The sequence below is a fragment of the Podarcis filfolensis genome (assembly GCF_964270895.1).
Source record: "Podarcis filfolensis genome assembly, chromosome: 8".
NCBI lineage: Eukaryota > Metazoa > Chordata > Lepidosauria > Squamata > Lacertidae > Podarcis > Podarcis filfolensis.
In genome coordinates, this window is record NC_139611.1 from 86,044,530 (window position 1) to 86,070,581 (window position 26,052).

The window sequence follows — 26,052 nt, forward strand, 5'->3', positions numbered from 1 at the left end:
ACTGGAAATGGCAAAGTCCACCCAGCTGGCTTGGAAAGGGGTCGGAGGACCAGGAGTTACTGGATAACCAATGTGGAAAGTTTGGTGTTCCCCAGCCACCCTTATAAGTCCAGCTGCGGCTCTCGGCGCCTCCCCATAGTCCAGAGGGGGCATCTCTTGGTCAGGGTCCTCCATGGAGCTGCTCTCTGGGACTCTCTTCCTGCTCCTTTGCATCTGTGGCGTCTTATTCCTGGGCTTGGCATGGAAGGGCAAAGGCGGCAAAGGCCGTCTGCCCCCTGGACCCACCCCGCTCCCCATCCTGGGGAACTTTCTCCGACTGGACCCAAATAACATGATCAAGTCCCTGGAGAAGGTGAGTCTCCTTTCACCTCCCTACCGAGCTGCAAGGTAAGCCAGAGGAGATTGGAAGCCTATCAGCAGATTGGGGATCCGTCTTTGTAGGAATGCAAGAGCATCAGAAAAGACTTGCTGGATCTGTCCAAAGGGGGTTCCTCTAGCCCACCACAGTGAACAGACAGGGGCCTTTGGGATGTCCTCAGGCAGGGCCTGAAGACAATAGCCTTCCTTCTATTGTCCTCCAAAACCTGATATTCACAGGTCTGTTACAAGTGTATGGACTCAGATGTTCTCAGCCAGTATTCATGCAAGCTCATATACCCACTGCTGAGAAATTTAGGATCTTTTGCTGATGTTATAATCAGTGCCAGATTTATGTATAAGCTAAACAAGCTCTAGCTTAGGGCCCCCCAAAAAAAATTTAAAGGAAAAAAACACCTGGATGTACATTTCCAAAATATAAGATAAACAACAAATAAAATAAAACCTGCATACAGCAACAGTGTTTTGTGTTGTGTGGGCTCCTGTGATGTAAGTCATGGGCCCCGCCTGCTAGCCTGCTCCCTCAAATATCACTGATTTGCTCATTTCTATATATAGGGTGCCTGCATTCTGCATGGACTGTTATGTGCAAATGGCTTTAGATACCTATTAGGTCCATAAATTGCCATATAGCATATATTCAACTCAAAAAACAGCAACAACAAAGGACAGCTGAACATTTAAAGGGCCCCATTACCTTCAGTAGCTTAGGGCCTCATCAAACCTAAATCTGGTCCTGGTTACAATGCACACTGGTCTTTGAATGTGTGTTGACCCTTAAACTTATGCCCACGAAGACTTCTCACACCAAAAGAATACAGAAAACTTGGTTTGCTATGTGAAATAGAAATGATAGAATATATAAATGCTGCTACACACACACACACACACACACACACACACACACACACAAAAAAAAAAAAACCCTACAATTTAAGCAGGCAGAAACTCTTACAATACCCACATCTTTGATCTGAAAGGTGAAAGATTCCCCATTTAAATGTGGGCACACCAATTTTGCCATGAACCCACACTAGAAGTGGGAGCAGGGGGAGGAAAGTATACCTTAAAGCAAAGCAGAAGTGTGTTGAATCCTGAGGAGCATTGGCTAAGTGCCTCGTAGTAGGAAGGCATTGGGGAGGAGCACTTCCTGTCTTTCCCCCAGAGCTCCTGCCCGTTTCTCCCCTTGCCCATCCTTGTGAGGCTCCCTTCCTGCCCGGTCCCCCCCTCACCTGTGCACACCTGTGCCAACCTGAGGGGGCAGGGAAAGGTTCCTTCAAAAGGGACTGACGCTCTTCTCCTGGCAGCTGAGCGAGGCCTATGGCTCGGTCTTCACCGTCTACCTGGGGCTGCAGCGAGTTGTGGTCTTGTGCGGCTACAAGGCGGTGAAGGAAGCCCTGGTGGACCAGGCAGAGGACTTCAGCGGCAGAGGGCAGCTGCCGTCCTTCTCCAAGGATTTCAATGAACACGGTGAGGGGGTCCATCCTTGAGGGGAAAGGGGGCTTGGGGCGCAGCTCAGCCCATTTCTCCATCACTCTACTGACCTGTTGGAGGGCATAGTACATGGGTTTGAAAATTATTATTTTGTGTGTGTGAAGGTAACCATGAACGTTTATTCCCCTTAGAGTGAAGGGCAGGTGATTAATATTGATAATCAATAATCATATTTTTATATGTTAAGGTAAAGGCAGGGGGACCCCTGACCATTAGGTCCAGTTGTGGCCGACTCTGGGGTTGCATCGCTCATCTCGCTTTATTGGCCGAGGGAGCCGGCGTACAGCTTCCGGGCCATGTGGCCAGCATGACTAAGCCGCTTCTGGCGGACCAGAGGAGCGGACGGAAACGCCGTTTACCTTCCCGCCGGAGCGGTACCTATTTATCTACTTGCACTTTGACGTGCTTTCGAACTGCTAGGTTGGCAGGAGCAGGGACCGAGCAATGGGAGCTCATTCAGTCGCGGGGATTCGAACCGCCGACCTTCTGATTGGCAAGTCCTAGGCTCTGTGGTTTAACCCACAGCGCCACCCGTGTCCTTCATTTTTATATGTCAAGTTTCACAAATATTTGCACACTTTACACCTGTATATTCACTTTTGTAACATGTTTCTTGGCCGATGTTTAAAATGATGAATGTTGAAGAGACAAGCTTTATTGGAAAATTACTGCTTTCTCTATCACTGGGCCTCTTCCAAGGAGTTCATGTTAACTTGAGAGGCTGATGGATTACATCGGGGTCCCTAAAGTGGGTGGTAGTGTCTACTGGGGGGGGGGCTATTGGGATCACCTGGAAAGGTGCTAAGAGACAAGGGGTGGCAGGATTAGGGCACTGGTGTTGCTGGATGAAGTTCCGCAATTTTGTGGAATTCATAGTAATGAGCAGTTCTAATCAGGTTTTGAACAAATGTGAAATGAATTGCTGCTGCCTTGAATATCACTGTGTAATTATGTTGCTTAATGGGTTGCACAAACCGCTATTCCAATAGATCTAATATATAAATCTGACAAACAAATAAATATTTCAAATAAATTATAGGGGAGGGGAGAGGGTGATAGGGATGAGTTTGTGGAACCAAGGGGGTGGTCCCCAGAAAAAAAAAGGAACCAATGACTTATATAATAACAGCTCAGTGGTGCTTTTAGGTCCATACATACATACACACATACATACAAACAAACAATAATAATATTGCTTGGCCAGGCGTGGTCTTTGCCAACGGCGATCGGTGGAGGCAGCTTCGGAGGTTCAGCCTCACCACCTTGAGGAATTTTGGGATGGGGAAACGGTCCATCGAGGAGCGGATCCAGGAGGAGGCTCAGTGCTTGGCAGAGGAGTTCCATAAGACACAAGGTAGGTCATAAAGATTAAAGGTAAGGGTAAAGCACCCCTGACAGTTAGGTCCAGTTGCAGATGACTCTGGGGTTGCAGTGCTCATCTCGCTTTACAGCCCGAGGGAGCCAGTGTTTGTCCACAGAAAGTTTTTCCGGGTCATGTGGCCAGCATGACTAAGCCGCTTCTGGAGTAACGGAACACTGAAACCAGAGCAGCGCACAGAAATGGTGTTTACCTTCCTGCCGGAGTGATACCTATTTATCTACTTGCACTTTGTGCTTTCGAACTGCTAGGTTGGCAGGAGCAGGGACAGAGCAACGGGAGCTCACCCCGTCGCGGGGATTCGAACTGCCGACCTTCTGATTGGCAAGCCCAAGAGGCTCAGTGGTTTAGACCACAGCACCACCTGCATCCCTGATAAAGTTTGGTTGCCTCTAAAAGACTCTGTGGTGCTTGGTCTGCACTTGAGAGGCTGGCATAGCCATTCTGTGCTCTTGCGAAACACAGACTCTTTCTTGTAGCAGCTCGTATGGCATATATATGATACCAACAAGGAGGAATGGCCAGACGAAGTTAGTAGAATATATAGAAATGGCTTGTTGTCTTTGTCCATGGAGCTGGACCATAAAGAAGGCTGATCACCGAAGAATTGATGCTTTTGAATTCTGGTGCTCTTGAGAGTCCCATGGACTGCAAGAAGATCAAACCTCTCCATTCTGAAGGAAATCAGCCCTGAGTGCTCACTGGAAGGACAGATCCTGAAGCTGAGGCTCCAAGACTTTGGCCACCTCATGAGAAGAGAAGACTCCCTGGAAAAGACCCTGATGCTGGGAAAGATGGAGGGCACAAGGAAAAGGGGACAACAGAGGACGAGATGGTTGGACAGTGTTCTCGAAGCTACCAGCATGAATTTGGCCAAACTGTGGGAGGCAGTGGAAGACAGGAGTGCCTGGCATGCTCTGGTCCATGGGGTCACGAAGTGTTGGACACGACTAAATGACTAAACAACAACATAGAAATGGCATGATTGGGAAATAAGATAAGAAATCAGGACACGAAAGTATTAGAAGAAGAATGGAAATGTTTTGTAGATTAACTGGAAACTCATTGCAAACGTATTAAAAGGTTAACAGTAAAAGAGTAAATTCAGCAGTTAGAGATATTGAGAAAAAAGAAAAGAAAAAAAAGAAAGAAATGGGGACTACAAATTATAATATGTAGTGGAAAAGAAGTTAACAAAATAAACCGTGGAAGGAGTTGGGAGGGAAGTCAACATGAATTGCGTGGACCGTATTTGTATTTTGTATTTGGATTACTGTTTCAAGTGTGAAAATGAAAATGAAAAATACAAACAAACAAACAAACAAACAAACAAACTCTTTCTTCCCTCCTGCTTTCTGTCTCTCCCCACTAGGGACGCCCTTTGACCCCACCTTCATCCTCAGCCGAGCTGTCTCCAACATCATCTGCTCCATCGTCTTTGGGAATAGGTTCCAGTACGACGACGAGAAATTCCTCACTTTGAACAACCTGATCACAGAACGGTTCCGCGTGGGCAGCCTGCCCCCGTCTCAGGTGAGGGCGGACGGAGAACCCCCCAATATCTCTACACCTTGATTATTATCACTATCGTTTTTTAAAAAGCAAAGAATAAAAAATTCAAACCGTAAAGTGTCACAGTCTGGAAGGGCAAAAGGGCAAAGATGCAGCCCAGTTCCAGCGGTTCTCTTTGCAAATGAATACTTATTAAACAATAAAAGTATTCCACTCCCGTGTGTGCCATCATCGCCATTATTATTTTTACGTTCTTTATTTATTATTTTGCATTGCAACAATTCGAAACACTCATATACAACAACAAACCAACCATAAATATGTCAGAATCTGCGTTCGACCAAGCTGATAAAGCTCATCTTCCGGAATCGCCCTCTGACGTGATTAACAACCAGAGCCTTTGATGAGGCTCCAGGCACATTCCCCTTCAGCAGAGAATCAAAGCAGCACACGGAAGTGATGAGATTTATGGCTACATCGCTATGCTTTATTTCTTACTACACAGACAGAAAACACATCCTCTCTCTGTGAGAGCAGAGAGCAACTGAAACAAAGGAGCAGGAAACCAGTAACGTCACATCCGTCTCCCATCTCCCGTGAGACTTCCAATAGCCTGGAATGTCTCTGGAATGTAAACAGAGTCTTGTGACTCTAAGCAGCTGCACAGTGGCAAACAGAAACTAACAAAATAACATATGAAAACAAAAGGGATGGTTTGCATTTTCTGTTAAGGTCTCTAGGTATTTCGGTGTCTTTCAGTAAGGTTTGGAAGGTAAGCATTGAGTCAAATAAGATCTTTTAGTCAAACAGGTTCCTCCATAGTGTCACAGAATCAAAGAATCTTAGAGCTGGAAGGGACCCAAGGGTCATCTAGTCCAACCCCCTGCATTGCAGGAATCCCAGCTAAAGCATCCCTGACAGGTGGCCATCCAATTTCTGCTTTAAAACCTCCAAGGAAGGAGAGTTCACCGCCTCTCGTGGGGGTCTGCTCCACTGCTGAACAGCTCTTAGTGTCAGGAAGTTCCCCCCCGAATGTTTAGTCAGAATCTCCTTTCTTGTAACTTGAAGCCATTGGTTCGAGTCCTACCCTCCAGAGCAGGAGAAAACAAGCTTGCACCATCTTCCATGTGACAACCTTTAAGATATTTGAAGATGGGTCTCATATCTCCTCTCAGTCTTCTCTTTTCCAGGCTAGGCATACCCAGCTCCTTCAACCATTCCTCATAAGGCTTAGCTTCCTGACCCTTGATCATCTTGGTTGCCCTCCTCTGCACACGTTCCAGCTTGTCAACATCTTTCTTAAATTGTATTACCCTTAATTGGACACAATATTCCAAGTGTGACCTGACTAAGGCAGAAGACAGTGGGACTATTACTTCCCTTGATCTGGACACTAAACTTCTGTTGATGCAACCTAAAATAGCATTAGCATTTTTTGCTGCTGCATCACACTGTTGACTCATGTTCAGCTTGTGGTCCACCAAGACCCCTAGATACTTTCCACATGTGCTGCTAGTAAGCCAGGTGTCCCCCATCCTTTATTTGTGCATCTGGTTCTTCCTGCTTAAGTGCAGAACCTTACATTTCTCCCTATTGAGAATCATTTTGTTAGCTTGCGTCCAGTTCTCCAATCTGTTAAGGTCATTTTTGTTTTTTAAGAGTCAAGGTTTCCAGGCAGGCATGAGCCTCAACACTTGCCTTTTTGTGGAATCTGAGTTTGCAAGAGGCACAACCTAAAGTTAGCCAAATGTGGTAACGCCCTTCCATTGCTCCCCATCTTCTTCCCCCTCAGCTGTACAATATTTTCCCGGAGATCATGGAGAAGATCCCCGGATCCCACCACGCGGGCAGCAAATGTTCCCAGGGGATCATCCGCTTCATAGAGGAGAGGATCAAGATGCAGCAGGCCTCTCTGGATCCCTCTGACCCCCACAACTACATTGACTGCTTCTTAGTTAAGATGGATCAGGTAAGGAATGAACTTCCTCATCTCCATCATCTGCCCCCCAAAAAACGTGCTGTCTGCAGGTTTCAGAGAATTGTGGAATTGGAAGGGACCCCAAGTGGCATCTAGTCTGACCCCCCCTTTCAGTGCAGGCATCATAGCTGACCTCGATCTCTTGGCAGGAAAAGAATAACCCGGCTTCTGAATTTTGCATGGAGAATTTGGTCATGTCCACCTTCAACTTGTTCTTCGCTGGGACGGAGACGATTGGCACCACCCTGAGATATGGATTCCTCACCATGCTGAAGTACCCACAGATTCAAGGTGAGGGCAGAAGGAGGGAACCTATGAGAATCACCTGAGCTTCTACAGCTACAGACCAGGCTGTTCCCAGGGTGTGTCCACTGTCGCATGCTGACAGCTTCTGGGAGCCGCAGGTGAGAGAAGAGTGTTGGGTAGGGACCAGAGGTGGACAAGGTTGTTGGGAGTACTCACAGATTCAAGGTGAGGGCAGAAGGAGGAAACATCCCTCCAACATGCGACAAACACATGAATTGCTACAGGGGCAGAACAAGCTGACGATGGAAGGCAGCAGCACAGACCCTAAGGGCTCATGTCCCCACAGAGGGGGCGTGTGGATTGTTTATATATTTGAGAAAGCTCAACATCTTCACACTGGTCTGTCATTCTGTCTTTCTGAAAAGGCCTTTATAGGTCTCTGCTGGGTCAAGCCAAAGGGGGCCCATCTAGTCCAGCCTCCTCTTTTCACAGTGGGAAACCTGCAAAGAGGATTGGAGCACAAGAGCCGGGGGCTGGACTACATGACCCTCAGGATCCCTTCCAACTCAACAACTATGAGTGTGGTGTAGTGGTTAAGAGCGGTGGACTTGTAATCTGGTGAACCGGGTTTGATTCCCCACTCCTCCACATGCAGCTGCTGGGTGACCTTGGGCTAGTCACACTTCTCTGAAGTCTCTCAGCCCCACTCACCTCACAGAGTGTTTGATGTGGGGGAGGAAGAGAAAGGAGATTGTGAGCTGCTTTGAGACTCCTTAAGGTAGTGATAAAGCGGGATATCTAATCCAAACTCTTCTTCTTCAAGGAAGGAGAGTTCACAACCTATGGGGGAGACTGTTCCACTAACACTCTTCTTCTTCTGTGATTTAAACCCTCTCCCCTCCTTTGGTTCCTAGCGGCAAAATAATTAAATAAATAAATTATAGGCATTTTCCACCCGCAAGGGAACTAGAACTGACTGCAGTAGTCAAGATGTGAGATTAACAGGGCATGTAGATGTGTGTCCAGGCTACCCCAGTCCAGAAATGGCCATAGCTGGACTTCCGGTTGGTCGCCCGTTATGGCGGACGGGAGCTCTTTCATCTGAAAGGGCACTGGTGCTTTGGAGGTTGGGGGAGACCACTAGAGGGTCGTGGTACCCCGAAAAAAATATTGGATTGAGCGTCCCGAGGACCTGGTGTTCCTGTGGGGGCCTGGAGCGACTCTCCCGCTCCCGCTCTCTTGAAAAGAGCTCCGAGAGAGAGAGCGGGGTTGGAGACGGGGGCACTTGGGAATAGGCTACTCCAGTCCAGAAATGGCCATAGCTGGAGGGCCAGTCATGGATGGCAAAAGGCACTCCTTGCCACTGAAGCCAGTTGGCACTCAACATATAATGTCGCATCACGGCCTTCCCCCAAAATTTTAAGTTGCTGTTTTTGGGTGCTGGAAACAGTCCTATCCTGATCAATGGTTCCTCTTCATCCTGGAGAAGAGTGACTAGTGGGGTGCCACAGGGTTCTGTCTTGGGCCCGGTCTTATTCAACATCTTTATCAACGACTTGGATGATGGACTCAAGGGCATCCTGATCAAATTTGCAGATGATACCAAACTGGGAGGGGTGGCTAACACCCCAGAGGACAGGATCACACTTCAAAACGACCTTGACAGATTAGAGAACTGGGCCAAAACAAACAAGATGAATTTTAATAGGGAGAAATGTAAAGTATTGCACTTGGGCAAAAAAAAATGAGAGGCACAAATACAAGATGGGTGACACCTGGCTTGAGAGCAGTACATGTGAAAAGGATCTAGGAGTCTTGGTTGACCACAAACTTGACATGAGCCAACAGTGTGACGCGGCAGCTAAAAAAGCCAATGCAATTCTGGGCTGCATCAATAGGAGTATAGCATCTAGATCAAGGGAAGTAATAGTGCCACTGTATTCTGCTCTGGTCAGACCTCACCTGGAGTACTGTGTCCAGTTCTGGGCACCACAGTTCAAGAAGGACACTGACAAACTGGAACGTGTCCAGAGGAGGGCAACCAAAATGGTCAAAGGCCTGGAAACAATGCCTTATGAGGAACGGCTAAGGGAGCTGGGCATATTTAGCCTGGAGAAGAGGAGGTTAAGGGGTGATATGATAGCCATGTTCAAATATATAAAAGGATGTTACATAGAGGAGGGAGAAAGGTTGCTTTCTGCTGCTCCAGAGAAGCAGACTCGGAGCAATGGATCCAAACTACAAGAAAGAAGATTCCACCTAAACATTAGGAAGAACTTCCTGACAGTAAAAGCTGTTTGACAGTGGAATTTGCTGCCAAGGAATGTGGTGGAGTCTCCTTCTTTGGAGGTCTTTCAGCAGAGACTTGACAACCATATGTCAGGAGTGCTCTGATGGTGTTTCCTGCTTGGCAGGGGGTTGGACTCGATGGCCCTTGTGGTCTCTTCCAACTCTATGATTCTATGATTCTGATTGTGAACAGGTGCTCAGTCATAGAATCACAGAATGGCAGAGTTGGAAGGTATCCAAAAGGTCATTTTGTCCAGCCCTCTGTAATGCAGGAATCTCAGCCCAACCGCTCTCTTTCCCCCCAAGAAAAACTCCATGAGGAAATCGATCGAGTGATTGGGAGGGACCGGATCCCAGCTACTGAGGACAGGAACAAAATGCCTTACATGGAAGCTGTCTTGCACGAGATCCAGAGGGTCAGCGATATCTTACCCATGAGTCTTCCGCACGCTGCCACCAAAGACATCAACTTCAAGGGATACGTCATCCCCAAGGTAAGATTCCCAGCAGGCCCCTCAGCAAGGACAGAGGGGCCAGGATCCAGCCTTTGGGCCCTCAAAGCAATTGGTGTGAGACTCCTAGGGTGGGGTGGGGTGGGGAAAGGATTTGAGCTCAGTGCCCCCCACTTCCAGGTCAAGTCCGTCTAGACTCCTGGGCTCCTAAGGGGGTATTTGGCCACGGTGAGAACAGGCTGCTGGAGCAGAAGTGCCCCCCCTTTGGCCTGATCCAGCAGCCAGGGGCTTCTTATGGGTTTTTTTGGTTTAATATATACAAATACTATTCTCCCAGGGCACCTACATCTATCCTTTGCTGAGCAGCGTTCACTATGACTCAGAGGAGCACTGCAACCCTCAAGAGTTTGACCCAGGGAGATTCTTGGATAGCCAAGGCTGCTTCAAGAAGGTGGAGGCCTTCATGCCTTTCTCAGCAGGTACGTGGGGGAGGAGGGGCTCCTTCCCTTCCAATGGGAGGGGAGTGGGGTTGGTGGGTTGTCTCTCTCCTATGAGATTCATTTTTGGGCCATCCTTCTCTGGAGGGTCAGAGAAAGGAACCTCTGCTCAGGTCCTGCTTGTCTTGGCTTCTCGCAGGCATCCGGGGGCCACTGGGAGAACAGGGTGTAGGGCTGGGGGGGGCCTGATCCTGCAGGGCTCTCCTGCATTATACCTGCCAAGGACAGCGTGGGAGAGGGGCTGGGGTGACCACTTATCAACCTGTTGGTGCATGCCCCATTAAAAGAATACATTACAACCCCCCCCCCCCAAGGGGCCACAGACAGTTAGAGGCCAAAGGCATGTTTAAAGAGGAACAATTATGCCTGGCACCTAAAGATTTATAATTTATAAGCATCCCACAAATGGGGAGCCACTGCAGAAAAGGCCTGTTTCCATGCTGCAACCCTCTAGACCTCTCATGGAGGAGGTACTGTTTAAATGTATGTTATAATAGCATAAGGGACGCGGGTGGTGCTGTGGTATAAACCACTAAGCCTCTTGGGCTTGCCGACCAGAAGGTCAGCGGTTTGAATCACCGCGCCGAGGTGAGCTCCTGTTGCTCTGTCCCTGCTCCTGCCAACCTAGCAGTTCAAAAGCACGTCAAAGTGCAAGTAGATAAATAGGTAGCGCTGTGGCGGGAAGGTAAACGGTGTATCCCCCCCCTTTGAAGTTTTTATTTTTTATTTTTTTAAAAAGTGTATGCTCTTTACATCAGAGGATGGTTTCTGTCACGGTGTCCTGTTGCGCCAGTAGCGGTTTAGTCCTGCTGGCCACATGACCCGGAAAGCTGTCTGTGGTCAAACGCCGGCTCCCTCGGCCTGAAAGCGAGATGAGCGCCGCAACCCCATAGTCGCCTTTGACTGGACTTAACCGTACAGGGATCCTTTACCTTTTACCTATAATAGCACACAAGGACACCTTGACTCTTCTAGACCATCCTTGCAGGCAACAGCTCCTTAAGACTTTCTTTTGCTGCCTATACGCCGTAAGCTATCGGTGCCTATCAATAATTGTTCCCACTACATCTTGCACCTACTGAGTTTTTTATCGGCTTAATTGGGTAGGTTTCAGCACAGCAGCCAGACAGCCCTCCAGCTAGCTCTCCTCCTCCACTGACACCCAGATCATGAAGAACCTTGCACGTTGCTGCGCAATGGGGCCTGCAGGCCCAGAGGGGGTTTCCTCGCCCTCAGCGCCATTTACGTCTGCTTGGGAGGAGTCCAGAGGGAGAGGACTAGAGAGGGAAGGAGGGACCAGACAACAATCGCAACAACATCTTCAACTAGGACAGATTAGCCCAGATGAACTCTGTTATATTTAGCTGTTGCGAATAAAAGCTGACTGCACTTCGCGTCTCGATTCCTCTTCCTGTCCCTTGACACTGCCCGACAGATTTTGCGTTTCTCTCTTGGCAGGGAAGCGTATCTGCATGGGCGAAGGGTTGGCCCGCATGGAGCTGTTCCTCTTCTTCACCACCATCCTGCAGGCCTTCACCCTCCAGTCCCCTGTGCCCCCCAGCCAGATCAGCCTCGCACCGGTGGCCGTGGGCGTTGGGAAGGTGCCCCCAAAATACCAGCTGTCAGCGTCCTGGCGTCAACACTGATCTCTCCCTTCCTGTGTTGCGGCGTAAGAAGATCTCGGTTTCTCTCTCAGTACCTCTGCACTCCTGAGAGATTGGCCATGTAGGACAGTCCTCTATTTGAAGGCCTGCCCATGCAAGGAGGAGCAGCACCATCAGAAGAAAGGAAGACAGTGGAGGCCTTGAGGTCACCCCTTTTGGGCAGCAGGCAGAACAAGCACCCAACTCACCTGGCCACAGTCCCTTTCCCTGCTAGGATGAGATGGGCTGCATTTCTGTTTAAATCAATGGTTGCCAAGCTTTTCTGGAGGACCTCCCTCTTGGCTCCATGGACTCATCCCCTGTGTCCCCTGCCCTGTCATTAGAATATTGGTTTGCACAAAGCCACTTCTGACCTTGGGAGGAGGTGGTGTTGTGGGCTTCACGCTCACAGTGGCTGGCTTGCAGCCCCGCGTGATCTGGGGAATCCTCGGGCCGCGTCATCCCCTGAGCCAGCCAATCGGCTGGCTCGGAGAGTGTGGCTTGCCCCATTTAAGGCAAGCGCGGCCCGGGGATCGCCCTCTTTCAGACCTCTCAGCTGACTGGTTTTCCCACCTGCCCGCCCTTCAAGGTTTCCTTCTGACCTTGCTATGGACCTCGGTTGGTCGCCGTTAAGGGGCCTGGTAGGAATTTTTTCCACTTGGCAAATTGGCACCGGCCATTTGGTTTTTCGCCTACCTTGTAGCAAATCGTCACAACTTCCCTGGTTTAGGCATTGGTAGGGGTATTGTTATGTGGATGAGTTTGGGGGAGCGCCATCACCTCCCCCAAATATTGAAGGGTAGTCTGGTAAAGGATTCCGGGGGGGCGTTGCCTCGTCCGAAGCCTATGGAGGTCAGGGCCTAAAGCACGCCCCCAAGCGGTGACCCCGGGGGAGTTACCTAGTTGATGTGCATCAGCAGGACTCCCCCTGCTGGTGTTAACCCGTGCCGGTCTTCATGCCATCAGGCTGAAGCCAGATAGAATGACAGAACCAATGCCTAAGCCAATACCGCTCTTACCTGTAACCAATAAAGTTGTGGCCAATTTTAGCCCATTAACCTTAATTATGGTGTCATGTGTTGTTATTACCACTGGTGGGAGGCGGGAACTTGCCACGCAACCCACTATGGAAAGTAAAAATACAAATTATGCCAATAGAGGTTGAATGGATGGATAGGCAGATGAATAGCACAAGGGGTTTCAAAACAGCCACAATGAATTGCACATTTATTGAAAAAATAAACGTTTGCAAAAATGAATGTATCTAATTCCTCGCTCCCAGAATCCGCTCAACCGAAACTTCTGGCTGGCTCGCCAAACTGTTATAAGAAAAAAAAAACTGCTCGTTTTCCCTTATGGGGTATCCAAGAGCCCGTATAGAGTCCTTAAGTGAGTTCCCCATCAGTAGGAGAAAACCAACAGAAACCAAACAGAGTATATTGAAAAGCAAAATGGCTAGTAAGCCTGATATTTATTAAAGGAACTGTTGCAACAGGGTCCCCACTCACCACATGCAGAAAGGAGGAGAGAATCCAGAAGAATGGTGTGCAAGCCCTTATACTGACTTTTGAAATTGCCCACCCTGTAGCCTAAGATCACCCCCCAAAACAGCATAAGTATATACATAACAGAAGGAGGCAGTCTACAGCAGAAATCATGTTTGTCCAGGATACCTGATAATGGTCACTGATTGCTTTTCTTGGGTGGCCTGGGAATTCTTTTGTGATGGTTTAGTTCCTGAATCCAGGTCACAGCTCACCCTATTATTCATACACAAATGTGCCCTTAAGAGAGGATTTGTCAGCAAAAGACAATGGGGAGGATTTCCCATTTCTTTTCTCCTTGCAGAGAAATATTTGAGGGTCAACTTGGGAGAGTCAAAATGGCTTCAGGATTGCTCTCCTGTACTATTTCAGACACATGGTTTATATACTTATGTATGTGTTTGCCCCATATATTTAATTTATATTTGAGACCTTAGAATTCTTATAACACCCTGTAGTTAAAAAAAGAATATGCAGCAAAGAATATTGCATGAAAAATATTTATACACCTTCTTACATATGGGTGAGGGAAATTTAATTTAGTGGCATTATGTATTTACATATAGCTACTTAGTCATGGTGGCCACATGACCTGGAAGCTGTACTCCGGCTCCCTCGGCCAATAAAGCGAGATGAGCGCCGCAACCCCAGAGTCAGCCACGACTGGACCTAATGATCAGTGGTCCGTTCCAGGCTGTAGAGAAAGGTTTTCTTGAGAAAGATGTTGCCTTTGTACATGTAATAAAAGCAAAGCAGGGCTACCGGCTGGCAAAGAGGAGACTCATCTTGGTCGTTCTGCAGCTCTCAAGTTTTCAGTTCGTTTTAACTTTGTGTTAATTGGTTTTAACTCATTGCATCAATATTTTATGGAGGGACAGAAATCCAAATTTCGCCTGCCCTTGAAGCCTTTCTAATTAATTTAGACTAGTTTGCAAAGAGTGTGTCACATGTCACAGTGTTTTTCCAGATAGGGGTGGCCGCAAGAATGCAAAAAAGAGTGGAACAAGTTAAGCAAGCCAAACAAGCAAAGCTTTCAAAATATTTATCTCCCACTGATAAAGCAGGAACATGGTACTCCTCTGGTGCAAGGAACACCCATACATCTGGCTCATTTAAGGCTATATAGAACCCCAATTCCTATTTTCCAGAGATGGTCCCAGCTTCTGTAAATCTGGCTTCTGTAAATCCGGCTTCTGTAAATCTGGGGCTGTCCCTGGAAAATAGGGACACTTGGAGGGTGGCTTGGTTCATGGCTGCAACTGTGGGTGTGGTTTAAGGACAATTCCAGGTCTCTCCTCCTCCTCCACTGTTTCCCCCTTCTGGGTAACTCAGTAAGACACTGCAAAGGGTGTGGACCTGTGTGCAGCTAGGAGTTTGAGAAGGGAGCAGGACAGACTGAGTGGCTGACCAAGGTAGGGATGGGGTGTTTGCAAGACCTTTGAGCTGTGGTGGATGGGAGGGAGTCCTCGTTTTTTATCTTAACCAGGATCAGGGAACAAGGAGTTTGGACACCGAACGGCCAGTGTGGCTATATGTCCATGCCAATCTCCCTATTGAGCTGCGTCTCTCTCCTACCCCTCCCCCCGGACATTTTAGGGGGGGATATGAAAGCTTGAGGGACGCGGGTGGCACTGTGGGTTAGACCACAGAGCCTAGGACCTGCCAATCAGAAGGTCGGTGGTTCGAATCCCCGCGACGGGGTGAGCTCCCGTTGCTCGGTCCCTGCTCCTGCCCACCTAGCAGTTCAAAAGCACATCAAAGTGCAAGTAGATAAATAGGTACTGCTCCGGCGGGAAGGTAAACGGCGTTTCCGTGCGCTGCTCTGGTTCGCCAGAAGCGGCTTAGTCATGCTGGTCACATGACCCGGAAGCTGTACGCCGGCTCCCTCGGCCAATAAAGCGAGATGAGCGCTGCAACCCCAGAGTCGGCCACGACTGGACCTAATGGCTAGGGGTCTCTTTACCCCTTACCCTTATGAAAGCTTGGCAACCAGAGATTTTAAGGAAAGTGGCAACCATCCTGGAAACCTCAGGAAGAGCTTGGGTGTGGGGCATAAATGGACTGCAGCAAAAAGGTTATTTCTTTCTCTATCCTTTATGACATTTCCTTGTCACATTTTCCTCTAAAGGCCTCCAGGAGCTACACAGGGCTCTCTTCCTCCCCATTTTACTTTTACAACACTCCTGCAAGGTAGGCTGGGCTGAGAGGCTGTGACTGGCCCCCCAAGGTCACACCCAGTGAGCGTCGTGGCCGAGTGGTGGCGATTTGACCTCTTCTAGCTCATTCTCCAACACTCTAACCACTATGCCACATAGCCTTTAATTATTTTAAAAAATGGACTTGGCAGGAAGGGATAATATAAATGTGAATGTGCTGGTCCCATGGGTTACCCGAGAGGTGAGGTTCAAGTCTGGTCCGTGGTCAAAGGTGCAACGAGAACGCCCTCCCTTCAGATGTGAAGGAAATAAGTAGCCATCTTATCTTTAAAAGACACCTGAAGGCAGCCCTGTTTAGGGAAGTTTTTAATATTTAATGATGTATTGTTTTTAACATTCAACTGGAAGCCGCCCAGAGTGGCTGGGGAAACTCAGCCAGATGGGCGGGGTATAAATAATTAATAATAATTAATAATAATTAATAATAATAATAATAATAATAATAATTATAGCTGAAGCTGGGCGCAGGGCAGGGAGCCGGGTGAAGTCAGGAACAGGCTTGCAAGCAGGGAGCCAGGGCGGGTCAGGCAGGAAAGCAGGACAGGGTTCAGGCAGGAACTAGCAACCAACAATGTTGCTCCCGCAACTTGGGACTGGGGCTGGCCGGCTTTTATCTCCCTCAAGGCATAGGGCGGCCCCGATCCTCTGGTGACTTGCCTCTCCTGGCCTGGAGGCGAGCACTCCTCCTGCGGGAACTTAGTTCCCTCCGCCTCTTTGCCCTGAGCCTCTGCAGCTCAGGAGAGGCTGGAGGGTTACCGGACCCAAAGGCAACCTCAGCTTCCTCTGACGGGGCTGAGAGTGGAGCACTTGCAGGCAAAGGGTCCTCCATCCCCTCAGGAGCCAGAGCAGACTCAGCTGATGCCTGCACCTGAGGATCCAGCACAGGTGAGGACCCTTCAGGCTCATGCTCCAGCCCCGGCTCAGCTGGTTCTGGAGTCGGGGAATCCTGTGCAGGGTCAGGTTCAGCCTCCGAGTCCGAATCCCAGGCCATAACAGTGAACAAATCTGCGGAAGATCCAGGAGCAACCAACGCCCTCCCTGCGGGCCTGACGGGGAGGGAAATATTCCCAGGCCTAGCAGTCCCTCCCCCAAGTCAATGCTAGGAGCACTCTTCCTCTGCTCCTCATCTGCAGGCTACCACTGCAGCCTCCCCATGGACCTCCTGGACCCATGGACCCTCCTGTTGGCCTCCTTCCTCTTCTGCTTGCTGCTCCTCTCGGCATGGAAGAAGAAAGAGAAGCTGCCGCCTGGACCGACTCCGCTGCCCTTCATTGGGAACCTGCTGCAAGTCAACACAAAAGACATGTATCAGTCGCTGATGAAGGTAAGTCTCTGGACGCCTGTCCGTCCATCCAGCCGTCTTCCCTCTCACCTCCTGGCCAAGTGCCAAGCGCCCTCAATAGTTTTGCAAGCCACTCCGGGACTTGGAAGCCTAGAAGTGCGGAAGGAGGGGACCCCAGGGGTCACGTAGCCCAACCCCTGCAGTGCAGGAACGCTCCAAGTGCACATTCCTCAACCAGACGTTAGAAGGTTCGCTTCTTGTGTCCCAAGCGGCTCATCAAGCATAGACTGTTGTTGTTGTTTAGTCGTTTAGTCATGTCCGACTCTTTGTGACCCCATGGACCAGAGCACGCCAGGCACTCCTGTCTTCCACTGCCTCCCGCAGTTTGGTCAGACTCATGTTTGTAGCTTCAAGAACACTGTCCCACCATCTCTCCCCCTGTCGGCCCCTTCTCCTTGTGCCCTCCATCTTTCCCAACATCAGGGTCTTTTCCAGGGAGTCTTCTCTTCTCCTGAGGTGGCCAAAGTCTTGGAGCCTCAGCTTCAGGATCTGTCCTTCCAGGGAGCACTCAGGGCTGATTTCCTTCAGAATGGAGAGGTTTGATCTTCTTGCAGCCCATGGGACTCTCAAGAGTCTCCTCCAGCACCAGAATTCAAAAACACTGTCTATCAAGTGTTGGTGAAAGAGGGGGCAAGATATGTCAGGAAGGCAGGAAAGGCTGAGCAGACTGAGCTCCCTGGATCAAGGTGCCTCAAGGAAAGGGAACAATGAGCCAGGAAGTGGACTTCTGTCTAAGGGAAGATACATCGCAGAGTAAGATTGCCTCATTTCAAAAGACTGGCCAGGAGGCAGTGGAAGACAGGAGTGCCTGGTGTGCTCTGGTCCATGGGGTCACGAAGAGTCGGACACGACTAAACAACAACAAGCTTCCTTGTCTTCCTAAAAACTAGTCTATGTATTTGCTCCATCTCTTCATCTGTTCCATCACCTCACACAATGCCCTCCTCCTCTTTTCACAGATCCGTGAGAAATATGGTCCTGTCTTCACCATCCACTTAGGGCCCCGCCGTGTTGTGGTCTTGTGTGGATACGATGCCGTGAAGGAGGCCCTGGTGGACCAGGCTGAAGAGTTCGGTGGCCGTGGAGAGCAAGCCACGTTTGACTGGCTTTTCCGGGGTTACGGTTAGTCTCTTCTTGGGCCATCCTTGGCCAGAGCCAGGGCCTTTTCAAATAATAAATTATTATTATTATTATTATTATTATTATTATTATTATTATTATTACTGGCTCCGGCCTGGTGGAACGCTCTGCCTCATGAGACCAGGGCCCTGCGGGATCTGATTTCTTTCCGCAGAGCCTGTAAGACAGAGTTGTTCCACCTGGCCTTTGGCTTAGAATCAGTTTGATTCCCTCCTCTTTCTTTTTTCCTCTCTCCTCCTGTGAAGAGGCTGCATCTTAATGTTTTAATGTTGTATTTTAATCTTGTTTTTAAAGTTGTATTTTAATCAACTTATTTTTATTATTGGTTGTTAGCCGCCCTGAGCCCGGTCTTGCCTGGGGAGGGCGGGGTATAAATAAAATTATTATTATTATTATTATTATTATTATTATTATTATTATTATTATTATAAAGTAGCACTGCCAATGGCCCTTTCCATACTCCTATGAAGTAGATTTTTTATACCCATTTTGCTGAGGCTGAGAGAGAGTGATTTTTCAAGACTATTGAGTCCTCACCTCCCCATCTGTTCTTAAAGACCACAAGCCTCTCTACACAAAACAACAGGCACACACACACACACACACACACACACACACACACACCCTATGAGAGGGAACCCGGGCACTTACAATGTTCTTCCATCTCCTGCAATCACAATTTTAAAAGTCAGGAAAAAATTAAGAAGGTGAAGGTTTTTTTTTGTGGGGCCACTCTTCATCACTGTGTGGTTCCATCCACATTCTCATTCACTGCACCCCCTCTGGCTCCTCTTCCTCCTCCTTCCTCCTCCTCCTCTGCTTCTCAGGGCTTGGCTTCAGCAACGGGGAACGGTCCAAACAGCTACGCCGATTCTCCATCACGACGCTGAGGAATTTTGGGATGGGAAAGAGATCCGTCGAAGAGCGGATCCTGGAGGAGACCCACTTCCTGCTGGAATCGCTGAGGGCAACAAAAAGTGAGCTCAGTTTTGACATCTTCAAGATATGCTGCTTAATGGGTCAATAAATATTGCTTAATGGGTTAGAAACCGTTGGATGTTAACTGGGCATTTGAAGGCTTTATACTGAATGTTCTCACGGCTGCTTTTGATTTATTTGTGGTTATGTGCAAAGAAAACTTTGCCTAAGCTAAACACATTACCAAGAAGTTTTGTCCTCTAAAAGAGAACTTGCTCTTATTGACCCAAAAATGGAAGCAAGAAGAATTACCTACAATTGAAGAATGGAGGATGAAGTTAATGGACTATGCAGAACTAGATAAACTAACAGGAAGGATTTGAAACCGGCGGGACCAGAAATTCACGGAAGACTGGAGTAAATTTACGGACTATTTAAAAAGTATTTGTGAAGATCAGACGACGTTTGTAGGTTTGCAAGAAGTTCTGTGAGGAGTATTATTGGAAGTATTGTAAAAATGGAGAAGGGGAAGGATGATTTGTTAAGAGATGTAAAGGCAATATAAAGTTAAGAAATGCATAAGAAGTGGTTAAAATGGTGGATCATCAGAGGTATTGATGGAAGTCTAAAAAGATTGTATAAGTTTTGTGGTACATTTTATAATTTATATGTTAAAATCAATTATATATATATATATATATATGAACTTGCTCAGGCTGTCACCCAGGAAGTTGAGGCTTATGAAGAAAATGGAGTAGTGGGTCAAATGAATAATGTGAGCCAAGACTGGACTGGTTTGCAAAGTCTCTTCTTGACATGTTCCAGGGTTGAGTGACTTGGGGGGTCTCTCTTTCTAGGTGCACCCTTTGACCCCACCTACACCCTGAGCCGCACGGTGTCCAACATCATCAGCTCCATCACCTTTGGCGACCGCTTTGAATACGAAGACCAGGAGTTCCACTCCTTGCTGAACATGATGCTGGGTAGCTTACAGTTCACTTGCACCTCTTGGGGACAGGTAAATTAGAGGGGACGGGAAGGACTTCCTTTGTGAGTGTGTGAATAATGTCGTTTCAATGAATCTCCTCAAGGCATGGCATGCAGGACCAGTCCAGGAGAAATTGGAGTCATTGTTTCCACTAAGGAGCCAGATCATGTTCAAGGCTGAATGGAGTTGCCCAATACAATTTTCCCAATACAACCTTCCTGCTGGGTTCCTCAACACAGTACAAAATTAAACTCCCAATTTTGTACAGTGGTACCTCTGGATACGAACAGGATCCATTCCGGAGCCCCATTCGCATCCTGAAGCGAACGCAACCCGCGTCTGCATGTGCGTGGGTCGCGATTCCCCACTTCCGCTCATGCGTGTGATGTCATTTTGACCATCTGTGCATGCGCGAGCAGCAAAACCCAGAAGTAACGTGTTCCATTACTTCCGGGTTGCCGCGGAGCGCAACTCGAAAACGCTCAACCTGAAGCAACTTCAACCCGAATTATGGCTGTAATCCATTAGTGATTATATGCAATTATGAATAAAGTTCAGTTGTTAAGAACTTTCCTTTCCATAGCCGTAAACAAAAGGTTTGAGAGAGTGGCGTTAGGGCTCCCTGACGCTCCCAGGAATCTGGAACCACCTTCCCTTTTCTGTCTCTCAACACAGCATCATAGCCACTTTTAAAATCTCCTGATACTGACAATCAGAAAAAGTATGGGTTTTGGTGGCCCATCAGCAGGTACTTGTCCACAGGTTTTTAATAAAATAAGGTCTCCTACTTGCAGCTTTTCTGCACGTAACCTTAATTTATCCAGAAATCGAAGGGTGGACCTCCTGTTTTAACCTGAATTCCGTCTAATTAAATCCAATCTGATTCTTCAATCAAAATGGTAGAAGATGCCAAATTCTTCTTACCCTTTCATTTCGGCTTGAATATTTTTAGTTGAGAATCTCCTGCTGACAGTAGGCAGCTCGAAGCTTCGTCCCACAGAGTCGTGTTGCAGCTGAAAGCACTCTCAACCGCTCCCCCCCGCCCTTTGGCAGCAGTTTTGTAGAAGTTAAAACTTTGATTGATTGAAAGGCCTTCTTATCTGTGAGACAATAATCCACTGCACTTGTTCCATTATTATTCATAAAGGCACCGTATTTTTCACTCTATAAGATGCACCAGACCACAAGACGCAGCTAGTTTTTGGAGGAGGAAAACAAGAAAAAAAAGATTCTGAATCTCAGAAGCCAGAACAGCAAGAGGGATCGCTGCGCAGCGAAAGCAGCAATCCCTCTTGCTGTTCTGGTTTCTGGGATAGCTGTGCAGCCTGCATTCGCTCCATAAGACGCACACACATTTCCCCTTACTTTTTAGGAGGGAAAAAGTGAGTCTTATAGAGCAAAAAATATGGTAAATTCTCCCTTCCTGTTCTCCAGAAACACCCCATTCACAATCCTGAGTGGCAAAATTTCACCCAGAGGTAAAAAGATTTAGAAATCATCATGCTCTGGATAAAACATAGTGACTTCCTTCACCTCAGCTTCACTTTGTTCAATATCTGTTTTCTCTCCCCTCTGAAACCAACACAAACAGCTCTACGACATGTTCTCGGGCGTCATGCAGTACCTCCCTGGCCCACAACATGAAGCCTTCAAGCAGCTCTTAGGGTTGGAGAAGTTCATCACGCGGAAGGCGAAAGCCCAAGAGGAGACCCTGGACCCCAACGCCCCTCGGGATTTCATTGACTGCTTCCTGGTGAAAATGCAGCAGGTATGGCGATTTTATTCTAAGAAATATGAATATTTTTTTTCTGGAAGGAAACTAGGGTCCCTGAAACCAAGCCACCTTTTCAACACTACTCAACTGTCCCTTCACTCTCATTGGTTTAATCATGACATCACTGCAGCTCAGCCAATCAGTAGTAGAGAACAAACTTTGAAGACATCTGAAAACCAGATTTTAACCTCCTTTACCATTTTCCTTCTGGCTAGGAGAAGGAAAACACAAATACAGAGTTCTTCCTAAAGAACCTTGTTATGACGACCCTCACCATTTTCTTCGCTGGCACAGAAACGGTCAGCACCACCTTGCGCTATGGCTTCCTGCTTCTGCTGAAATACCCAGAGGTTGAAGGTGACTGCGGAAGGGGGAGAAAATAGGGTGGAGAGATGTGTCCTTGCCTTTCTATGGGAGGGTCTCTCTATGCTTTCCCAGCTATGAGCTGGGATCCTTCTTTAGCTCCCTGGAAGGTGCAAATAACACTTTTGGTCTCATTCTGCTGATTTCTCAACAGAGAAAGTCCACAAAGAGATTGAACGGGTGATTGGCTCCAGTCGCACTCCCAACATGGATGACCGTCCCCTGATGCCCTACACGGATGCTGTGATCCATGAGATCCAGAGATTCACTAACATGTTCCCCTCGGGAGTAGCAAGATGTGTGACCCGTGATACCCAGTTCCGGGGATACACCGTTCCCAAGGTATTGTGGTTCTATTAATTCCTTAGACTCCACCCTTCCAGATATAGTTTGTGGCTCAGTGAAGTTCCCCAAACACATCTGTTCCACCTGTCCTTACTCTCTGAATGATAACAATCAGGGAGACAGAGGTGTGGATGCTGGGGAGGCCTGGCAGTATTCCCTTGTTTTTCTGGCATCGCTGTGGCTTACTTAGCAGGAGGAGCAAGGCAGCTGCAAGGACAGCGCTGTGCAGATATGCCAGCAGAAGGACCACATGGGCTCCTCTGGGGACTACAGTTCCCATCATCTCTGACCACTGGTCCTGTTAGCTAGGGATCATGGGAGTTGTAGGCCAAAACATCTGGAGGGCCGCAGGTTGGGGGTGCCTGATCTAAAGCGATGGATTGCTGTGGACTTTCTGCGGTGGGCAGGGCTATGAAAAGCTCCTGTGCTTCAGAGCTGGCCACAACACCAATGGTGTTGTGGTTCTGGACGGTTAACACTCCAGGAAGCGTTTTTATTAACTGGGTGCACTGCCCACATGATGCGGGCATTTTTCCTTTGATCTATGCTCTCTGGGGGCTGCAGAGAGCAGTCTGTATGAGAAGGTGAGCAAGGTAGTTTCATTTTTGTTAGAGACAGAAAGCTGCGAACATGCAGCTAGATTCCGTAGGTTTTTATTTTCTGTTTTTTGTATGCTTCTAAATAAAGAGAAAAGCAATGACAAACCTAGACAGCATCTTAAAAAGCAGAGACATCACCTTGCCAACAAAGGTCCGTATAGTCAAAGCTATGGTTTTCCCAGTAGTGATGTATGGAAGCGAGAGCTGGACCATAAAGAAGGCTTATCGCCGAAGAAGTGATGCTTTTGAATTATGGTGCTGGAGGAGACTCTTGAGAGTCCCATGGACTGCAAGAAGAACAAACCTCTCCATTCTGAAGGAAATCAGCCCTGAGTGCTCCCTGGAAGGACAGATCGTGAAGCTGAGGCTCCAAGACTTTGGCCACCTCATGAGAAGAGAAGACTCCCTGGAAAAGACCCTGACGTTGGGAAAGATGGAGGGCACAAGGAGAAGGGGACGACAGAGGACGAGATGGTTGGACAGTGTTCTCGAAGCTACCAGCATGAGTTTGACCAAACTGCGGGAGGCAGTGGAAGACAGGAGTGCCTGGCATGCTCTGGTCCAGGGGGTCACGAAGAGTCGGACATGACTAAACGACTAAGAAGAAGAAGAAGAAGAGTTTGGATTTGATATCCCGCTTTATCACTACCCGAAGGAGTCTCAAAGCGGCTAACATTCTCCTTTCCCTTCCTCCCCCACAACAAACACTCTGTGAGGTGAGTGGGGCTGAGAGACTTCAGAGAAGTGTGACTGGCCCAAGGTCACCCAGCAGCTGCAGGTGGAGGAGCGGAGACGCGAACCCGGTTCCCCAGATTACGAGTCTATCGCTCTTAACCACTACACCACACTGGCTCTCTAAACGACTAAACAACAACAACAACAACAACAAAAGAAAGAGTGATAGATTAGAAGCACTGAGTCGAGCTGAGTTACTGAAGACACCACGCAGACACAGACAAAGCCATTTTACGCTGCATGTGAACTCTGCTACTATCCGACAACTGAGAAGAGAGGCAGCGCACGAGTGGAAGTGTGTGGGCACCATTGAAGTTTGTCGGAGTGCCAATAAATCAGATTTATTGCAGTGCCGTTGCAGCAGACTCCATGGGTCAAAGGGTTTACGACCCACAAACTTTAACAGTCTGGTGTTGGAGAGTGGAATATGCAGCCTCAAATCTCAGAATGATTTCTTGCCCTCCAGAAGAATCTCCCATTTCTCCCGTATCTTCTCATTTCTCTCCCTTTCTTGTTCAGGGGACTGAAGTGTTTCCCATGCTCGGGTCTGTGCTGAGAGACGCCCAACACTTTGCAAGACCAGACGTGTTTGACCCCCAACATTTCCTGGATGAGAAAGGGCAGTTCAAGAAGAATGAGGCTTTTATGCCTTTCTCTGTTGGTGAGTCAGTCCCCTTCCTTTCCCAAGCACTCCTAAACCATCTATAACAGCACCCTGAAAGCTTGTATTCACCTTCCTCCTCTTTCCTAGGGAAGCGCTATTGCTTGGGGGAACAACTAGCCCGGAAGGAGCTCTTCCTCATCTTCACCAGCATCCTGCAGAACTTCCGCTTCAAATCCCCCATCCCTTCTGAACAGATCGACATCTCTCCCATGCTGGTTGGCTTTGTCACCATCCCACGTTTATATGACATGTGTGCCATTCCCCTCTAAAAAGGGGTTTTAGAGTTTTTAGGGTTTTTTGAATGTTTTATGTAGTTTTGTAGTAGTTTTATGTAGTTTTTCAATTTCATTGTTCTGCATGGGACAATGACAATAAAGATATCGTATCGTATCGTATTGTATCATAAACAAGTTGGGGAGTTCTTGAACTCACAAAGGGGTTGACCCTCCTGTGGTGATCACACAGGGTCCCCGGATGTTTCACCGTCTATTGATCCCTGTGCCACCACTTTATTTCTCGCTGCCACCACCCAGGCCCTACCTGGTACAATGCTGAGTCCAGTCAGGGTTAAATTTGAACATAAACTTCTGTTTATTTATTGCAGTTTAACAAGCGTGTGGTTTCATAAACGGTATCGGTCAATGGGTTGCCTATCCAGACTTATAACTTCCGCTACCTGCTCTCACTCACTAAGCCACCTCTCAGATATTGACTTGTCTTCCTAGCTCCTAAGTGTTCCTGATTCAGCTTATTTCGCTATACTAACTCAACCTACCCACAGACTCTATCCCAGTTCACTCCCACTCCAACCAACCACCCAACTCCCAACGAACTCCTCCCAGAGCTGGTTTTATAGTCCCTCTGACTCCACCCCCTGGGTTCTGATTGGGTAACCTGTTTAACTATTTCACCTCCAGCACTCTCATTTGTTAGCGTCACACCCCCTGTCTCCAGATTCTTTCTTTTGAAGCTCCATGATCTCTTGTTTCCATTGGTAGAATTTCCCCCTTCTGCATTTCTTTTGGAATGGAACGCCCATGGGAATAAACAGCTGATCGCTGGCTCTCAGCCCCGTTCCCTTCTCTCAGGCACCATGAATGAGCCCCTCTCTCCATCCACAATTCCAGCCGTCAGATTCCCTTCCTGCTGCTAGTCAAAGAGGATATCTTTATCCATCTGGTGTTTCCCCCCACCCCTTCCTCTTGTCAGTTTCCTGTGCTGAAACTTTCACTCTGAGCAGTTAACAAAGAATCCTTAACCCTGCAGGAAATGACAGCTGCTCAGTCCACACTGAAGGGTTTTGCGGGCAGAAGGTGTTGGCCGTAATCTAGGAAAAATGGCTTCTCTGGAATCCTACAATCATAATAATAATAATAATAATAATAATAATAATAATAATAATTTATTATTTGTACCCCACCCATCTGGCTGAGTTTCCCCAGCCACTCTGGGCGGCTCCCAATCAAGTGTTTAAAACAGTACAGCGTTAAATATTAAAAACTTCCCTAAACAGGGCTGCCTTCAGATGTCTTCTAAAAGTCTGGTAGGTGTTTGACA

General features: G+C 48.0%; 1 protein-coding gene across 1 annotated transcript; it reads left to right on the forward strand.

The window, feature by feature from the left end:
* Positions 1–24,884, forward strand: LOC310768109 (uncharacterized protein). The gene is made up of 18 exons (XM_083625819.1): positions 1–352; positions 1,686–1,848; positions 3,077–3,226; positions 4,623–4,783; positions 6,555–6,731; positions 6,890–7,031; positions 9,582–9,769; positions 10,065–10,206; positions 11,683–11,867; positions 16,532–16,951; positions 17,929–18,091; positions 18,937–19,086; positions 19,885–20,045; positions 21,607–21,783; positions 22,005–22,146; positions 22,307–22,494; positions 24,351–24,492; positions 24,583–24,884. The coding sequence occupies exons 1-18, from the start codon at positions 173–175 to the stop codon at positions 24,762–24,764; spliced, it is 3,213 nt and encodes a 1,070-aa protein (XP_083481945.1). The 5' UTR covers positions 1–172; the 3' UTR covers positions 24,765–24,884.
* Positions 24,885–26,052: the final 1,168 nt, after the last annotated feature.

Coding starts and splice junctions, on each gene's coding strand:
- LOC310768109 (XM_083625819.1), top strand. CDS start 173: ATGGAGCTGCTCTCTGGGACTCTCTTCCTGCTCCTTTGCATCTGTGGC. Junction 10,207..11,682: donor CTTCATGCCTTTCTCAGCAG/GTACGTGGGGGA, acceptor CTCTCTTGGCAG/GGAAGCGTATCTGCATGGGC. Junction 22,147..22,306: donor GAAATACCCAGAGGTTGAAG/GTGACTGCGGAA, acceptor ATTTCTCAACAG/AGAAAGTCCACAAAGAGATT.